This window comes from Channa argus, chromosome 21 (genome assembly GCF_033026475.1).
Source record: "Channa argus isolate prfri chromosome 21, Channa argus male v1.0, whole genome shotgun sequence".
NCBI lineage: Eukaryota > Metazoa > Chordata > Actinopteri > Anabantiformes > Channidae > Channa > Channa argus.
In genome coordinates, this window is record NC_090217.1 from 15,066,486 (window position 1) to 15,086,173 (window position 19,688).

General features: G+C 39.5%; 1 protein-coding gene across 6 annotated transcripts in view; it reads right to left on the reverse strand.

The window, feature by feature from the left end:
- ano2b (anoctamin 2b) overlaps window positions 1–19,688 on the reverse strand; it is a 58,658-nt gene that overhangs the window by 18,603 nt on the left and 20,367 nt on the right. For 2 of the 6 annotated variants that reach the window (XM_067490152.1, XM_067490156.1), the window contains 15 exons: window positions 19,544–19,595; window positions 17,527–17,571; window positions 16,345–16,400; window positions 15,950–15,997; window positions 15,432–15,496; window positions 14,068–14,202; window positions 12,991–13,151; window positions 12,196–12,278; window positions 11,619–11,705; window positions 8,415–8,498; window positions 2,064–2,138; window positions 1,610–1,811; window positions 890–1,001; window positions 511–568; window positions 310–410 (listed from right to left, as the gene is read on the reverse strand). In XM_067490152.1, the coding sequence (XP_067346253.1) occupies window positions 310–410; window positions 511–568; window positions 890–1,001; window positions 1,610–1,811; window positions 2,064–2,138; window positions 8,415–8,498; window positions 11,619–11,705; window positions 12,196–12,278; window positions 12,991–13,151; window positions 14,068–14,202; window positions 15,432–15,496; window positions 15,950–15,997; window positions 16,345–16,400; window positions 17,527–17,571; window positions 19,544–19,595 (1,364 nt within the window). The remainder of the gene's footprint in view (window positions 1–309; window positions 411–510; window positions 569–889; window positions 1,002–1,609; window positions 1,812–2,063; window positions 2,139–8,414; window positions 8,499–11,618; window positions 11,706–12,195; window positions 12,279–12,990; window positions 13,152–14,067; window positions 14,203–15,431; window positions 15,497–15,949; window positions 15,998–16,344; window positions 16,401–17,526; window positions 17,572–19,543; window positions 19,596–19,688) is intronic. The other 4 variants (XM_067490153.1, XM_067490157.1, XM_067490154.1 and 1 more) reach the window with 3 other exon arrangements.

Here is a 19,688-nt window from a genome sequence, read left to right on the forward strand (position 1 = left end):
TGTTAAAACCAGAGCTGACCCCTGACCTTTGCTATTTTATCACTGGTAAAACAGTGTCTCTATACTAAAAGTGAGCCATCTTTTTTAGTTTGATGGAACAGAAATGCTTCCATTTTAATCATTCCAGGTGTCCACACCACCTGCCAGCTCATGTTTTACTCAGTAAGCACAGGTAGAAACATGACCCTAAATGTATATTTTAGCATCAAGTCTGTTTTCACACATAACTACAGTGAGTGTGGGGCTCTGAGTTGCGTCTTACAAACATCAAGTGAGCACATACAAAAAAAAACTAAGTGGTGTACTTACGGAATGCCTATTTCAAAGACGTTGTTCTGGATAAGCTGTTTCCCCAGCATGATGATACTGAGCTGAATGCACAACTCAATGAGGCAGCCTCCTGGAGCACACTGAGGAATACACACACTCCATTTGTGCCCTTATTCATTATTACTCAAACGTTTCAGATATTCAGCAGAAGTATAGAGATTCACAAAGAAAAAGACAAACCTCCTCCATCCGATAATTGTTGAAAACATATGTGTAATTTCCAGGTCGACCTGCAAACCTGCAGAAGCCAAAGGTACCAGATTCACAAATGCTAATTCCCATTGGTAACGATGTTTGTCATATGTGCATATTGTCACTTGACATAATGTACAGTAACAGAATTTGAAGATTTCAAACTTATCAGACACATTTATTTATTAATGTTCCTTTATGGTTTAGTAAAGTTCTCCTTAGACAAAAGTAACTATTCATAAGACAAAATGTTTGACCCATTGTCGAAAACTGATTTTCTCACATCAGGTAATCTTTAAATTTGAACAGGTTTTCATGGTACAGTGATGCATGGATATAATACTACACACCAGGATGCTGGACTTACCGTCCCTTGAAGAAAGCCACATAAAATATAGGTGCGTAAGCATTCATGAACTTCAGCAGGAAGGCTTTCAGGATGAGCCGCTCCTCGAAGTTAGTTTCTGTTTTAGGAATCTCTGGAAAAGAGGCAAAGGGAAAATATAAGCAACACTTGACATTGTTTTGTAGGTTAAGAGGACAGTAAGGGGACGAGTGAGAAAAACAAACACATGAAGCTAGATGCATGCACACATTTGGCTGACATTAAAATATTTTCTCTGACTATTACTGTATTATATAAATTAGTTTGTTCCAAAAAGAGTGGTGATTCAGTCTGACTCTTGAATTTTTGATGCATGAGCACTGTACTGGAAGTAGGTCAAAATACAGGCATCTTTCACGTGTCATACTGTATCTTCTCTTTCTCTGTAACACACACACACACACACACACAGAAACTTAAAGAGTTTGAATTTGAAACTAAACGTGCTTTAAACCTCTTGGGATAATGGATGAGATGACTGGAGCATGAAAACATCAAAATTTTACTTTCCCAAAAAGAGACAGGAACATTCTTTCTAGTTCTCACACTCTTTTAAGCAACATAAAAGTACATGAAGATTTTGTTTGCTCGGTTTGAAGTTAGAAAAGCTCGTGAAAATAAAATGTGTTAGTTTTATGTTTTGTTATTTCAGTGTGTTAAGGCACTGTTATGATTAAATAGGTATAGTATATAGTTCTATACCTAGTTCAGTCAACCACATTGCAACAGTCCCATAGATTTCATCAAGGATCAGAATAACCACAAGGTTGATAATGACCGCAGTGGCTGACACCGTCACCCGGACATTAGACTTGATCGCTGGGTCAGGGCTCATCGCCATCAGGGCGGAGACTGTGATGCGATAAATGATGACACTGAAAACTGCCGAGAACGTCAGACCAAACTGTGGGTAAAATAAAATAATAGGGAAAAAAATCATTACATAGCCATATTTATCTGATACTAACAGTGCAGTAACCTGAATAATTGTTTCAAAGGACACATCCATGTAGACCACCCGTGCAGTCATTTATGTACATTATCACCGTGATTTACTGTACATGTCCATTTTCTTGTTTAAAGTGCTGTCATCCATCAATGCTGAGAAAATGTATGATACAATGTAGAGTCATGAGCTGATGTTTTATGTACTAACCATAAAGAGGATAGAGGAAACATTGATGAAGTATCCAGGAAGACGGTCTTTCCAGGTCAACTTATCTATGGGAGACTGACAGGAAGGACGGGGGGAAGATGGGAGGAAAAGAGAGGAAGAATTTGTCAGTCACTCATATAATGGGCCAATGCTTCAGCAACTTTTGTTGGGGAATCTATGGGGCAGAACACAGGGCTTCCTGTTGAGACATCTCACTGGAAGAGGAAAAAAAAAATCATAAACGCATATATCAATGTTCTGGTGTGGAAAGAATCGTCTCGGCTCCTTTTACTCGTTTTTAATGGCTTGTAAATGCTGAGTGAAGACTAAGCAGCAACCGCATTCTTGGCATCTGTATTTCACTAGCTCCACATAAAGCATTACACTGTCCCAACAAAGAGACATAAAGGTTTTGAATATTGCATCCTACATTTGGAGACCACCTTTTAGTTTAGGCTGTAAATATACATCAGTGCTTTTAAACTTCCCTCTGACTTGTGACTTCAGATTGATTAGAAACTTTGATCCTTGATTTTATTTCAGATTACATTTGCTCAAGCACCAAGGCTGAAGAACCAAACATGTGTAATTGTCCAAAATATAAATATATATTGTCTTGTCTGTATATGATATGATTCTCTGAGCTTACTGTAAATCCAAAGGAACAAACTGACCTACTTGTCTCAGGAAGAAAAGTCGTCTGACTGGTCTGTCTAGGGTTAAATATGGTCTGATCTCTACATGTCCACAGCAAATGCTGTATCTCCATCCTCAGGTATGTGACCCCCTTTTCACTCAAGCATTAGTGACTGTAGGTATATACACAATGTAATTGTGCGTGAGCGTGCTCAGGCAGGGCCAGACAAGAGTTTCTCATACAAGGATACACACACACACACACACACTCAGACCACAGAATGATGGACAGAGAAGAAGACAATTAAAGTGTTAATGATCAGGACAACAGTACCATCTAGTGAACACTTTGGCACAATACAACCTGCAATATTGTACAATCTTTCTATGTCACAAACAAAAATATACTCAACAACCTACAGATAAGAGAACATGTTTCACCTCAAGCCTGGTTTGTTACAGCTGTGAATAGTACATTTTGAATTATTATTATTAATATTAGTATTAAGCACTGGCAAGTGTTCTGGGAGTCTGGCATTCTTAAGAAGAGCAAGTCTCCACACATTGATTATTACTTTTAATTAAGAGAAATACTCTTATAATTGGTGTGATCCTTGTTATGGCATTAATAAGGCTTTAAGTGTATTAGTCTGTACCCTGGGAACTTTGGTTCCTGGTTTTCTTCATAGTTTATCCAATTAATTACTATATATAATGTATTTAGTAACTTATATTTTGTTATCCTCCTATGATCCACAATGAAATTAGTCTGACTTCATGGTTTTAAAATGGTTTAATTGTTAATAATGGTGTAATGGTTTAATACCACTTTGTTTTGTAATTAAAATTATAGAGAAATGATATGTCCAGAGCTGGTGGGGAAGTAGGAAGGGTCAGTCCTGAAGGAGTTATTATTAAAGATAGCATTATTTTAGAATTGATCTAAAATATGTGTTTTTGTGTATGTTGATTTGCAGTAGAAACTGTAGAATAATTAACACAAATATCATATTTGATGTTTACGTACTGTAAGTATGGTGCCTTCAAATGGCAGAGTAAAGAAAAGGCTGGTTACTGTTAATTGTTGTGGGTTACAGAGGTGTAAGAATCACTCATCGATAGTTATTCATTATTATTTATTACCATAATACTACATTTTTTTCTCTGCATGACCATAAGTCAGCTGGTTAAAAAAAAAGCAATATAAGAGGGAAGAGAAGAAAGACATACAGGAAGCTGTGTAATTTTAGGGAGGTGAACAGTAAATAGGCGTGATTTGGCTACTAAAGCGTATCAAACAGACTGGCAGCACAAACTGCCACACAATACACAGCTGGCAAGCTGCAATGCAAGCTGCCTCAACCTCTGCCATGCCCCCCAGGCACATATCCACTAAAAAGTACAACTTGGAGCCCATTCAAAGTCTGCAGGCATCTGGAATCTGGTGTAATATCTACATGCTAACAGGGTAACAAACACACTGAGTCTCCTGTCTGTCTCCCGTCTGCCGGTTCGGCATTCGACGGCATTTCCAGCATGTGCAAAGAGGTGTCAAGGGCACAAAACTAGTATTAACCTCAGCTGTGGCAGATTTGTACTTATCAATCTCAATGGTGAGCACATACATCTACACTGATTTTCAACACAAAGCTTGTAAGATTTTCAGGTATATGGCAGTAAGTTAGTAACAAAATACATACTAGGTGAGTAGGTGGGAGAAGGGGAGAGAAGTGTTGGGCTTAAGAATGTAGACATTTCTGGAGGCAATACTTACAAGTATAAATGAGATTTATCACCAACTGTAAAAACTAATTTTAAGTATTTTATCAGTAATAATCAGTCATTTGTGTTTGTGTGAGAGCATTTAACTTTAATGTACTTAAAGGTTTGAATGTGGCCTTTCTTTTCAGTCCACTCAACAGATGATTCAGACGATGACATTTACATCATGTGGAATCACAACAAAGACCCACACAGACCAATGGCAGCTCCAGATGCATTTGCCTTTACACACACACACACACACACACACACACACACACACACACACAGTTCTTCTTTGGACACAAGTAGACAAACTTGAAGGACTTATTGAAGAACAAAAAGAAGGTCGGAGTGGACGGGAGAACGTGTGTGTGTGTGTGTGAGAGGAGCTGGTTGGTGGGAACAACCACTGGAGAGACGAGTAGTATTAATTGGGTCAAGTATTATATTTGGGTTGAAACCTCCGTTGAGGAAAGCCCCACAAAGGCTTCATCTTGTGACTGAAAGTCACTCACAGTCTTTCTCTCTGTCCCTTTCTCTGTTCACTCTCCTTCCTCTTTCTGTGTCGCTCTATACTTTTTGTCTTTGTGAACAAACCCTGGTTAATATATCCAGTTCTGAGTTTTGAGGTTGTCTTGCTAATTAAATTAGTTGTAAAACATTACACACATGCACAAATAATGACAATGTTTTTGTGCTTTAACACAATTCCACAATCCACTATGTTCCATTTTATAGTAAATTACCAGCATATGAGTGACGACACAAAAGTCCCAGAAAATTAAATTCACTTTTATCTATAAACTCCAGTGTTTATTACATTATAAAGAAAGTTGCATCATAATAGTGACTTTTATATGTAGATATTAACTTTATATGTGTCAAACAGAAAAGACCTGGTAGCTCTGTAAGCCAGATGCCAAAACATATTAGTATGAGAGCTTGTGCCACCATCTAAGACATTTAAAATTAAATGTAAAAACCTTTTTGGTTTTGTCCTATTTGAATGTGTCTTATGTAATTAGGTCAGAAATTATTTGAAAGCTTTTAAAAGAGAACTCTCTGTTACTTTGAATCAGACATGGCCAGCAAAAGCACAGGTGTCCCTCGAATTATGACAAGTCACTCAAAATGTGCCAGCTCATTAATGTATGGTTTAACCATTTACAAAGAAATAAGGGTCCTACTCGATTTACTGACTGTCTTGTAATAAATTGCATAGCACACTCTCATAAATAAATTAATACAATTAACCACTTTAGTCATAGTTTTGAAATATAACCTGCAGATTTGATTCCACAACACATTTCACTGTCTCAGGTAACAAATGAAATGGTTCCACTGCACGCGCATGTGTGTCTTTGTGTGTGTGTGTGTGTGTCTGTATATGAGAGAGAGAGAGAGAGAGAGACACGGAGGAAGAAAGAGTTCTGTGTCGCCATAGTGACGGTCACTAATCTTACCCCTGGCTTCCTGCCCAGAATGCATCACTCCCACTCAGCCGCCCTCCCTCTGTTACTCTTCATCCCTCTACTTCTTCAAGTCTGTTTGCGTGTCTCTGGCTTTTTCATTCGGTCCCTTCTGGTGTTAAACAATAGCTATAATTAACTTACAATTCTTACACATGCGATTAGTTTGTGGTTATGATGGTTATGAAAAACTTAATGTATGCCATTCAAAACTGAAATAGATTGTTTTCACTGCAGACATATTGACTTGTCATTGCAGAAGAAGCCACAGGTGTATGTATTACCATAAACTAATGACAGCTGTGTTCCGTTTAGGCGTCCTGCGGGCCCCACCAGTGAGTCAGCAAGCATAACAAGCCACTGTTGTTATTTGTTACACCAGTGTTGATGGAGCAAAATGGCCATTCTGCAGTTAGAAAGGCCATATGGCAGGCGTAATCATTTTATTTGTTTAACACAAAAACATGCCAGGATGAGCCGTAAAGTTGCAGTTTGGATGGATGACTTGAACTGTTTGTAATATGCTTTACAGTGACTGGCTGTGTGATAAGTAACATACATAGGATAAATTATATTCATGCAGGTGTAGTAATGGACACATACAAAAGATGAGAAAATTTCACCCCCTGCATTGGTTGTTATTTCCATCTTTGCAAAAAAGGGTGTAAAACAATCCAGTCAGAATTATCTCCCTTTACGAAGTCATAAATACATATACCTCACAAATGCTTCCTCAGAAGGATGTGGGGGCAATACTTCATTTGCTTTTAAAGCTGCCTTTAATGGCAAAATGCTTGATTTGAGTGACATTCTAGCTGAAAGGGTATAATATGGGACCCTTAATTTAGGAATGGGCAGCACGTAAACCTGGAATGAGCCTCCCATTTGTGTCCACATCAGCTGTATGTTCGGACATATGTTCACTCATGCATTGGAAGCTCTATGTTGACAAAGAGCACAGATGGGACTATGGAGAAGCCTACCACAACACAATGGATAGGGGAGAACTGTAGTTCAAAACAAAAATGTGTGTGTTACCAGTGGGTGAAGTATCTTTGTGTTATTATCTGTTTCATTCTGAAAATGTGATTACGAAATATGAAGAACAAGCTCTGCTTTCTATTGGGTTTCTGTGGAACAGTTTACCCACATAGACCTGGAAACAGACTTGAAGTATAAAAATACAGTTTGTGACACGTTCAGAAGTGCGTAGTACTGTTGAAATATAAACTTACATACTGGCTGAGACTGATCAGAATAGAGTGAATCGATACAACAAAAATGTAGCTGACAAACTGTGTAGGCACAGAATAAGAGCATCCTAAATCAGAAGGGCTTTTTCTGTCAAACTGTATATGTTGTTTGCTATAAAAGACTAATTTTCTTGACATAATATACAGTAAGATTGGTGCATACAAATGCACATTTTTCTTTCTGGCAACAAATCACAATGTTAAACTGAAGCTGTGCAGTTCATTGAGATTAAGACTGGCAGCGCAGTAAGGGATGACCCACTCACGTGGAAAGAGCAACTGAGGCTGCATGGGATCAGTGGTGTAAATAAGGAAAGCTAGTCTAACTCACTGAGGTTCACGTAAGGTCTGCATCCTCTTTTGCTGTTGGCATCCGGTGTGTATTGTAGTCTAAAAAAAAAAATCCACATTAACCAACGACAAGATTATCAGTTCTCCCTGTGCTGTAACATCATATGTTTTTCAGCCCAGGATTAACTTGTCATTATTAGTGAGGATCTACAATAGCTGAATGTGTGGGATTGTTTATAAAAATAAACTATAGTGACCATGTCTGTAGTATTGAAGGTTCATGTCACACAGTCACATTGACACAAAAATATAGGGAACACTTTCACCTGTCTGTCCATCATGTCCTTTCTCAGTATGTCAGTAATTACCAGCAGGGCTTTATAAAAGACATAAAAGAAGCTTGACTTTACACTGAATAAAGTTCAGGCTTTCTGACCATTTACCAGCTGCCAAATACAGATTATTTAGGCATGAATAAATCGCTATACATAACTATCTCCACTTGTTTGTAGAAAACGAGGCGGGGTTTACCAAAGGCAAACTTGAATAAAGCAACTGATATGAACTGTAGTGAATGCTGATCACTGAAAATCACATCACACCTAACAGAACATAGTGGTGTCATACTACGTTGACCTGCAGACTTCAGTTGTCTAAATTATCTCCAGATTGTCGCTGCAACCCTCAGACATCTAAATTAATATTAAAAAGCATAGAGTTGCACAAACAAATACCTGAGGAGCTGAGACTGTAGCAGCCAGAGGATGGGACAGGAAGAGAAGAACAGATAGACAGCAGCCTGCAGGATAGGGAAAGGGTAGTAAGGAAGAGAAGGAACACAAGGAAGAGGACAAGGAAATAGGAAAGGTGAAAGGGATAGGAGAAGGAAGGTGAAAGGAGGAGGGAGGAAAGGTGAAGGAGAGGAAAGGAGGGGTTACCGGTATTCCTGCAGCCATGGCAGACAGTAGTTTTTGTCTCCATCTGTCCTTCCCTGTCACTGTCCCTTCCTCTTGTTTCTCTGGCTGCAAGACAGAGGGACATGTTACACACACATGTGACACACACAGAAACCAGACGTGCGCACACACACACACACACACACATATATATTTTCCAGTTTTCAGATCCCCTTTACGTTCTTCATTTTTGTTATGATGCAGCCTGATACTACAATCGTCCAAATTCACTTTTTTTTCCTCGCATTAATCTACACTCAGTCACCCCATATTAACAAAGTGAAAACAGGATTTTAGGAATGTTTGCAAATTTATGAAAAACAAAAAAATGAAATATCACTGAGATGGTTCTACGTCTTGACTGGAGTCCAGCTGTGGTAAATTAAATTGATTGGACATGATTTGGAAAGGCACACACCCCCCAATAGAAGGCCTCACAGCTGACAATGCAGACTTTATCAGAACAAAAGCCATGAGGAAAATTCAGCTGAACTACAGGTTCCCAGTAGCACAGTCGCCTACACTCTTCTCAAATAAAAAAAGGTTTGGCACAACCAGGACTGCTCCAAGAGCTTGTCACCACACCAAACTCATCACTTGGTGAAGAAGGGCCTTGGAGAGGTGACCAAGGACACACTGAGCTTCAGAGATCCTGTGTGCTTCCAGAAGGACAGACATCACTGCAGCACTCCACAGATCTGGAATTTATGGCAGAGTGGCTTGATCTGTCTTCAATTCCAACACATGAAAGCCTGCTTGACTGTCAACAACATTCTGTATGTTTACACAAAGTAGTGACTAAAGGATCTGCATTCTTAAGTAAATGTAATAATCCTATTTGTTTTATACATATATAAATTTACAGCCTTTCTAAAATTCTGTTTTCACTTTGTAATTATGTAAGGGGGGTCTTGAGGCTCAGATTTAGAGCATTGGGTTGGGATGCAGAAGGCCGCGGGCTTAAATCCCACCTCACCAGGTTTGGCCCCACCCAGCCACCAAGGGCAAACTTGCTGCCAGTCCCGAGCCCGGATAAAAAGGGGGGGATCCTTTCGGATACTTAGGATCCAGTTCTAGGAAAGTGTAGCAGTAATGTAATATGTGTAATATGGATGAATTTATATTTTACTCGTCACTACACCAAAGTGTATGTGGGGCAACAAGACGTTATGTGATTGACCCAGTTTATGGAGAGAATCTAGATCATTCCCAGTTATAACATCATGTGTACTGCATGCATTACATATATATATCACAATGTAATATACATATCACAATGAACACACACACACATACAATACCAACTACGACTGTCACTGAGACCAATAAGCTCATATACACCAAAGCAAACGGGGTCCTTCAGATAATTGGCTATAAGATCAACATAAGCTATAAGATGCATAATCCTCCATTGAAATGAAAATTGAAGACTAAGATCAAGACAACAATTGCAGAAAGGCATGATGATGAACAAGTACAATCTACCTAATAAGTACAACAAACTGTCCATAGCTGAGACCTTGGAGACTCCCAAGCAAAGGCTCACAGCCCTGGCTACCCAGCTGAACAGGTACACCAGAGAAGTGGAAACCAGGAGAAAAAAACAGGATGTTCTCCACTGAACCATCCAACGTGTACTCTCAGTTGCAGGCTGGAGACTCAAGAATACAGGAGAAGCATATGGGAGAAGGAGGCATGGCATAACAACAATGCCCAGTGGCTAGCGGACTTGAGAGCAGACCACAGAAACCTTCCTGAACAAAATCCAGTAACCATCACAGTGACAAACACCTAAGAGAGGGTCTCAAGTATGAAGAACTGGAACAGCACCAGGCCCTGACATGATCCATCCCTACTGGTTAATGAAGCTAACCTCACCTCATAAAAGCAGCCACTCGAGACTGCAAGACTAGACATACCAGCCTGTGCAGTGCCTGCAGTGACTACAAGAAAGTCTATGACTGAACGCCTCACACTTGGATCCTGGAATGCTTGGAACGGTACAAGTGCAAAAGGACTCAGCTGAATGGGAAGCCCCTGACATTAAGACAAGGAAGCTCCTTACAATGCATGAAAGGTTTCAACCCAAATCCAGCATCTTGAGACTGTACACTAAGGGGAAGGAAGGAGGCAGAGGATTAGTGAGCGTCAGAGCCACTATCCAGGATAAAACAACCAACATCCATGAATACATCAGAAAGACGGCCCCATGTGATGACCCCCTTAGTGAATCCCTCAGGCCCGAGAAACCAGAGAAACAAGGGAAAGAAGAGCAGGAAGGACAGGAGGACAAAACCCTGCATGGTGTGTACTGCCATCAGACAGAAGAAGTGGCTGATATCAAAAAATCCTGGCAGGACTGAAAGACAGCACATAGGTACTAATCCTCGCAGCACAGGAGCAGGCTCTAAGTACAAGATCAATAGAGGCTGGGGTCTACCATACCAGGCAGGACTCCAGGTGCAGGCTGTGCAAAGATGCCCCTGAGACAATCAAGCACATAACAGCGGGGTGCAAGATGCTAGCAGGCAGGGCGCACATGGAACGCCATGACCAAGTGGCTGGCATTGTGTAAAGAAACATCTGTGCCGAGTACGGGCTGGAAGTCAAAATGGGACACACATCCAAAAGTGGTGGAGAATACCATCCTGTGGGACGTCCAGATACAGACTGACAAGCTGGTAATGGAAAACCAACCTTACAACGTAGTTGTGGACAAACCGAAGAACAAGGCTTTAGTGGTAGATGTAGGAATTCCAAGCCACAGCAACATCAGGAAGAAGGAACACGAGAAGCTTTAGAAATACCAAGGGCTGAGAGAGGAGTTAGAAAAGATGTGGAAGGTGAAGGCACAAGTGGTACCCATGCTAATAGGAACACTAATGGCTGTGACCCCCACACTGGGATAGTGGCTCTAGCAGATTCCAGAAACATTTGAGATCTCTCTCCAGAAGTGTGCAGTCCCAGGAACAGCTAAGATACTGTACAGGACCCTCAAGCTCCCAGGACCCAAGCTTGAAGGAAGGAATAAGACCACCCCAACAGAGCAGGAACACTGGAATTTCCCCATTGTGAGATCAATAAAGTCTTATCTCATCACTATGTCCGGTTGGTTGGCTATTAGCAGTTAGCAGTTAGAATGTTGTCCTACACAGTTCAATTGACAAAGACATTCAATCTCCCTACCTCACTTTTTTTCTTTTTTTTCTTGCTTTTTTGCTTCCTTTGTCTCTTCTGAAGTAGGATGGTCTCATATTTTGGCCTGGGATGTTCCTGAGGAGAAACAAAAGAATGATTTAGTGCTCGGTATGTATAAGCTCATGTAAAGGTTCAATTGGAAGAGGTTAACATTTGTGTGAATGTGCTGTGCGTATGCTTGGTGCATATCTTCGTCCAAGTGCAGGAGGCAGTGTGTCTTGTGTGTGGACAGGTAAAAAGATAACATGACACATGACACTTCCTTACTTTAAAGCAAAGTAAATGATTCCATTTGCATTAAGACACTATAGTTACATTTAATTCTTGTTGATACTGTAGGAATTAATAATCTTAAAACACACATTTGCAGTAAAAGTTAAGTTCTCGTATAAAAATTATGACTTTCTTTTAAAACATTATCATGCTATTGGGGTTAGGTTATTGTTAGGTTAAGGGACAGGGTGAGGCAAGCAGTGAATATGGTTATGATGAGGGTTAGTCTACAGGAAATTAATGTAACTCAATGTAATCTCTGCTAAAGTTATGGAAATTAAACTGTATGTACCTCATCTTCCTCTGTGCCTGTCAGACCCCAGTTGAAGCTCAAACTGACTTGACGCCGTTTCCAGTGCTCCAGGAATAGCACCGCTGCACACACACACACACACACACACACACACACACATGCATGAAATACCAGATGTATTTTAAAGCCCACCTCCAAAAAACAAATATAATAAATTGTGTTTGATTTTTTTCCCACAAAACAGTCGAAAAACCATTTTTCAAGTTACAATTAGTCTTTCTAACAATTATTTTTTAGATAGCAAAATAGGCTTTTAGTTTGTGTTCAAATAGAGATTAAATATGATTACATAAATATTAAATATTAGAGTTTTTAGTGCTGTTTAGCCAAGCTTCATCAATTTAAATGAAACAGCCTTTATGTTTCCAAAATGAACTGTTAAAGAAATAATTTGCAGACTAAATCCGGGGCACAAATTCACAAGTTTTCAGTTTTCTGCTCCAAGGTCATGTTGTTCTGTACAGTTTAGCGTTACACAAAACCTCATATAGCAAAGACACTTCACAATATTCCGACAGTGAACGAAGTTAAAAGGAACAATTGAGTAAAATACAATGAAGATGCTGGTCTTACAGGGTGTTTAAAACCAGAAAACAGCTTGAATGTAGAGTGTTTATGCTTTAAATTGTATTTTCTCCACTTTTAATGCTCGCTCTTTTAGTTTGTTACACTTGGTGTGAGTGATCATAAGATATTAATGAGCAGCTGCAAATTCAGCCCACCTTTTCACACACACACACCCACACACAGACTAACAAACACATGTAACCTCACCCCACAGAGACATAAAGATGGCGAAGAAGACGGTGGCGGGGTTGTCGAAGAGGTGTGAAGCTCTGGCGGTGCCACAGGCGGTGCTAAGGTGCCAGAAGTCACAGGCTCCATCACACAGAGGACACATGGTAAAATTAAGATGCGCGTCACACATCTCCAGACTGAGGAGGGAGAACATTAATACTAAGTCACAGAGCACCTAGATGCAACAACACTATTACAATGGTATTTTAAAACTATGATGATGAATTTCTAATGATGAAATGTAAACCACTTGCACCTGCACAAGTGTAAACGTCTGTTTTGCACTGTCATCTGTGGAGTCGGAGTCTAAAGTGTCTGTGCCTTTTATAACTGAATGGAAATTTGAGACATAACCACAAGCCTTTCTTGCTCTGACCCTATTCATAGTCAATGTAGGTTAAGTGATCCACCTTTTGCTTCACCATATTTACACACACTGCCAGCCAGTTCTGTGTTGGATCTAGATCCAGCCTCTACAGTACATGGGGGCGGCTAGACTGTATATGGGCAAGTGTGCATACATTTAAAATGTGGAAGAAAGAAATGCTAATGTTCTGGATTCTCCCAGCATTAGTATTTTACCAGGCATTAAGTTGCCTTACAAGTTACAATCAGAGGAAAGAAAGGAATCTCTACAGAGTATGTCAGCCCATGGATTCGTTTTCATTGTATTGAACTGAGTAAGCCTTTTTTGGACGTTGTTCAGTGGTTTGCACACTATTTCTGCTGATATACAATCAGTGGCCACTCTATTAGGCAGGGGCCACACTATTTAAAATGAAGGAGGTGGCCAAAACATTAGAACCCCGTTTTGTTAAAATCCACTTATTATTCTCACCTTTCTGACCGTTTCAACTTAAAAACAGAGAGATTATAACATTGTGACAGTGGAATTCACGGCAGAGCTGCGTATTGGATTACATACGTAACTAGTAACGTGGCCAGTGAGTGTATATGATTTTACATACAACTTCTTTCATAGTTAAAGGTAACAAACATTTGGAGACTTCTATAGTGGACTGAACGTGTGTTCAAATGCAAATATGTCTTTACCTGGGAATGTTAGTATCTACTGTTGCCACCCCGTAGCAAAACACAATGATCCCCACTATGGAGGCTGGTATTAGTAGCTGGGTGTAAACACCAAGCCATGCAAAATAGAGGCCGATCTTCTCCCCGAAGTATTTCCTGTAGAGTCAGAGATCACAGATAAGAGATGGAGGAAATTCATTTGTGTCCCATTCTTAAGCTGATTTCTTGTTTTGTTTTGTTTTGCAAAAACAAACTTTATTTAAAACCACATATCCTATTCCTTTAAATCTATCTTAATACAAGACTCACAAGCCAATTTACATACAAATGGTTACTGGGTGCTTTACAATGTTGCATCTCATTCACCCATTGACACACACATTCACAAATCAATGATGCCTTGCAAAGTGCTCACTTTACCGACCTGGAGCAACTTGGAGTACAGTGTCCTGCCCAAGGACATTTTCCAAGGTGAGCTACACCTGCCCCATTTTAAACTGCTATTAGCTTCCCACAGTACAACAAAGCCCCTGGATCCCCCCACTGTAGCAGCCCAACATACACATTTGTACAACTTTCTCAGTGTTTGCAACACATCTTCTTGTTGAGAATATGATGAAGGATGGTTTATCAACCATATTACTTCCATATCTCTGTACATCAGTGCCTGGTGTTTTTGCACAACCGAACTTTCAAATTACTAAGTACCCTACAAAAATAGAACCCTCCCCATGTAATTGTTCAGGGACCTGCTCACACAGTCTGTTCACATCTTGCTTTGACATTTTCACTAACTTCAGCAAGAGCTGCTTTTCCTGTTCCTACTGAAACACCAGTCAGTTGAGCAACCTTTACAACAGAAGCTCTTCCCATCTGTGTCCTAAAAATGAAACCTTTCAAAGTTATTTAGATGTTTTTTTCTTGCCACCTTGATCCAAAATCAGAATCAGCTGCTCAGCATTTTCATCCATGACAGACAGCACAGTTGGATGTTAATTGCTTAGTTGTACCATGAAGGCATCTGCATTCATTATAATTCTCCCCTCATTTTTGGGGGGTTTTCCTTTATTTGTCACCTGTCTTTAGTCAGCTACAGTACTAAACATTTGGGTATGTTAATTGTATACTAACATGGTCTTATTGATGATAAATGGAATGATTGTACAACATCATATATTTAGAATCCTGTCAGAAACGTCAAAGGCCTAACTACAATAGCCAAAATGCACAACAACTATTGCATAGTTGTAGCATGTCCGTTGCTAATATGAAGTCTATAGTCACCTTGAGTTGCAAATTAGATTATATAAAAACATCACATTCTGATCAAATCTGAGTTTGTGAGGTTACTGATTTGACCATAGATGTTGCTGTGGTCCCATTACCTGATAAGATCAATGGGCTGGTACTTGTAAAAGGCTGAGTATCTGGCCCACTCCTCATGCAGAAGCTAAAAAATAGACACAAGGAGAAAAGACGATTCACTCTGGGCATATAGCGTCTTGAAAATTCACCTATTGTGGATAGTTGAAAATCAAGAAAGGTTTGATTGGTTGAGCTAAACCTCAGGAGATAAATCCAACAAGCTTCAGTTTATGTTACATACTCCTGACATCAAGTGAAATTTAATAAGAGGGAAGCTGTATAAAATAATGAAACCTAATGGTCTTTCTGCTGAAAGGAACTGTAGCTACTAGTTAGCTACTAGTTAACTAGCTACAGTCCGAAATATAAATAGCATGATAATGGTTGACTGTTGAATGAAATTGAAAGATTAGACAGCATAGATTCCCCAGCACAACAGCAAGACAAGAATGGAGAGGATGAGGAAGAAAATCAGTGGGAAGAAGGAAAAGCAGAGGAGAGAGAACAAGACATTAGAAAGGAGGAGGAGTTGATCTACCTGTCTGTCATTCCTCTCCTCAAAGTCTCCAATGACCCGATAGTCACCCTAAAAAGCAAGAAGAGAGCGTCAAAACCATGGGTGTACACAGGCATGAAGGCCCACAAACACACACTGTCACGAACAGCACACTATTCATTCACTTATTCACACCAACATTTAGTTGTCAAAAAGACGGAACCTAACTGGTGATTTTATTTTAAGTTTTGGCAGACGAATATACAGTATACAGTCTAAATGGGCTTGTATGAACGTAACTTTGCTTGGGACGGTGCATAGGAAAAATTATTTTACATTGGATCATAAAATGGCAAGTTAGTTAAAAGCGGGGACCTCATATTGACAGTATAAAAAATCACTACAAAAGACAAATATACAGTATTACCCATACTTACATCGTGAAGAGGGAAGGCAGCATCATATACGCCTTTAGCTATCAGTGTGCTGATCCCTGTAAAGACAGGGCAGGAATTTAGGATATAGTCATGAGAGTATTTGAAGATCACTCTGACATGCACCAAATGCACCAAGCCATGTGATCCACATATCAACAAATCTCTAATGGGCCTTTTATGACAAGTCCTGATAGTTTTTCCCTCCTAAATGGCTTCGACTAAAGAGGAAATTTTAAAGCAGAAATTCAAGCAGCTGATAATGTTAGAATTGTCGGCACTGGCAAACAACAATGTACAATTTTACACTTGCACACTAACTAAGGAATGAGTTTATGCCAAATTGCACCAATCTGTGAAATAAAATCAATTTTATTAACATGTATTTTAGATCGGGTACTGCAAACTGCACTTCTGATGTGAGACTGTGTTGATTGCTGGCATGAAATTCCTTTTCTTACTTGCTCATATTAAGGGTCTTACATAAAGACTATTGTATCTTACTAAGGCCTGTGTGCTAATATTACTATTACATACATTTCTTGTTTTTGTTTTTATCCATCTGAAAAATTATTTTCATATTGGTCACAGGGCCTAAAAGTCAGCTACAAACTATTACAACACACCACACACCAGCAAGCATGTGTGCAATATAGACAATATGGCATACCCCACAGCATGCACCATTTTAATTCGGTTTTCAGTGCCAGACATACTGGGAGTTAGGTGCCACTTTTAGTTTTTTGGAAACGTTTATGTGGAATGTGATGGCCTGACCTCTAAAGGTTAGGGCAGACACTGACACATCAGATGACCTGGCACACACAACTGGCTCTTTCATCAAAGTCATTAATCAATTAATTATCAGTGCCTGAAAGGGGGTCTGAGAACCATGCAGTGATTAGCTGTGCTATTATTAATGAACGTCACAACCAACTCTCACAAAAACTCACAAATGCACACACACATACAAATGCAACCGACCACAACTCCCATTGGCTCCTGCTTCAATCTCAGTCTGACCCAGGAAGTGTGACCCATTTGTAGAGGAAACGGAAAGATCAAACTAGATAGAAAATATGTGTGTGTGCTTGTGTGTGTGTGTGTGTGCGTGTGTAAGAAAATATACACCAAAAATAAAGCATAGAGAGAAATCAATCCATCAATTCATGACAGTTTCTTTACCGCTTGTCCAGTTAAGGTTGATGGGGGGGCTAGAGCCAATTCCAGCTGATTTTAGGCGAGGATAAAGAGAAAATAGAGGTTAAAAAGTTGCAACTCTATTTTCTACCCTCTTCTTCCCCTGCAGCTCCATTAGTACCCGCAGGGTAAGACCTTCTGCTGTAATGGGTAAGCCAAGGAGACATATGGTGGACACTTGAAATAAATTAAGTGTCCATTCATATGGGACTCATGGGTCCCACCGTGGCATTAGGCACCAGATCTATGCGTGTCATGAAAGTGTACCTGAGTTAACCTGCATACAGTGTGTGCTGGATGTTGTGCAGTTCGTTTAGATTCATTGCTAGTGCAGCCTTGTTTTACAGGAAGATGTCACATTGGGAGGGCTTTATGAATTTCTCTTTATTCAAATATGTATACATTTTGCTTTGAAAAGTGCTTACAAAATTCATAAAAAAACAGACGCTGCGGCTGAGGTAAGCTTGGACGTTTAATTGCACATCATCCCAAAAGACGTGGGTGGTTGAAGCAAGTGCTAATGAGCATAGTCTCTTTCCAGGGACTGTCGGCTGGGTACAGGGTGTTGCTACAAGGCCCAAACTGGTGGTGTCAACCATTCTCAAGCAAATTTAGAGTTAAAAAGATGTTGGTCTCATCCAGTTATCCAGTCATTGACTTCTTGTTTGGTTCTAAATATGAACTGGACTTCACTTCACTTTCAAACTGAATTCCCAGCAGTCATGCCCAAGTCATTTCCCAGTTCCCATGTACTCTATTAAAAAAAAATCAAAAATACCTGTATTGTATTTGATAAAACATTGATCTGATAAGATATTTTTTATGTACCCACTCTCTGTTTTTCGTAATTATCCTGTTTTCTACATCCTTACATCATGAGACACATCTTCTGCCTTGCAATAAAAAATATGTTAAAGGTTGAAATGATTTACATTTCCAATCACTTTGTGTCCTTTGGAGGTTCATCAAAATGTTGAAACAAGAGACACCAGTTTATTTGTTTTACCAAGTGTGTATTTTTTTGTCCTAAATCAATCAACATTGTTGCTCTGCTTTTCGCATTGTAACTATGACAACAACGTCTGGCACATAATATAGCATAGTAATGCACTACTGAGTATATTAGTATGTGGAGCAGGTACCTACTACCTACTATCACGACAGCTTCACTAAAAACAACTGGGATGGATGTTTGCACAGAATTTATGTAGAACTGGTTGAATTAGTTGCGATCATAATTCCTGGAGGGACTGATTAATAGACAGCTTGTGAGGAGCTGTAGCAAAGCATGTGTAACATGGAACGTGTGTCCAACATATACCTGTCTGCTGTGAAGAAAAGAATTTAGGCAAATAACTCTAATGCTGTCAACAGAAGATTTACATAATTAATGAAATTACAGCTGTTGTTTAAAATTAATTTTTAGAGCACCCTCCCCCTTCCCTTTCCTTCTATTCCCTTTTTTTGCCCCTAATAGATATGTTTATTTGGAACTTGAAGAGCACTGGAAGCTGTCAAATCATTTGTGTTTTTTCAAGCTTGATGTCAATCCAGTACCTGATGCTCATACACAAACAACCAATGTACCACATATGTTTGCAACAAACACAAAAAGACTGTGCAACACTAGCTAAATGATAGCATGCAGAATAGCATGCAGAAAAATCAAAAACAATACAGTTTAAATTGAGAATTAGCACATCTAAGCGTATATGCCATGACTTCTGCCACTGTACTTGAACAGGGTGGGAGGTGTAGGAAGAGGTTTGCATTGATTAACTGTCTGCTGCTTGACAGCAGAGATACATAAAGTCAGGCTGTGCACAATAATAACAAGATAATAGAAAACCCATTAATGTTTCCCAGAAACGTTGGCCTACAGCAAGGATTTTCAATCTCGAATGTATTCATCTGATTCAATGTAATCAGTGACGAAAGAATACTGAGTCCCCAGCAACTCTTTCCAACTGTCTGGCCAGTAAACTATTACTGATATCCTCACCTATGGTTTGACAAGTCCGTACACACACGGTCCGTCTCAGGATCTCGTATACCTAAGAGAGATATAAGTCCATTGCACAGGAAATATAAGTAATGCTAAACAAACAAATACAGCAAAAGTGTAGCTGTTTAAAATATACAGAGGA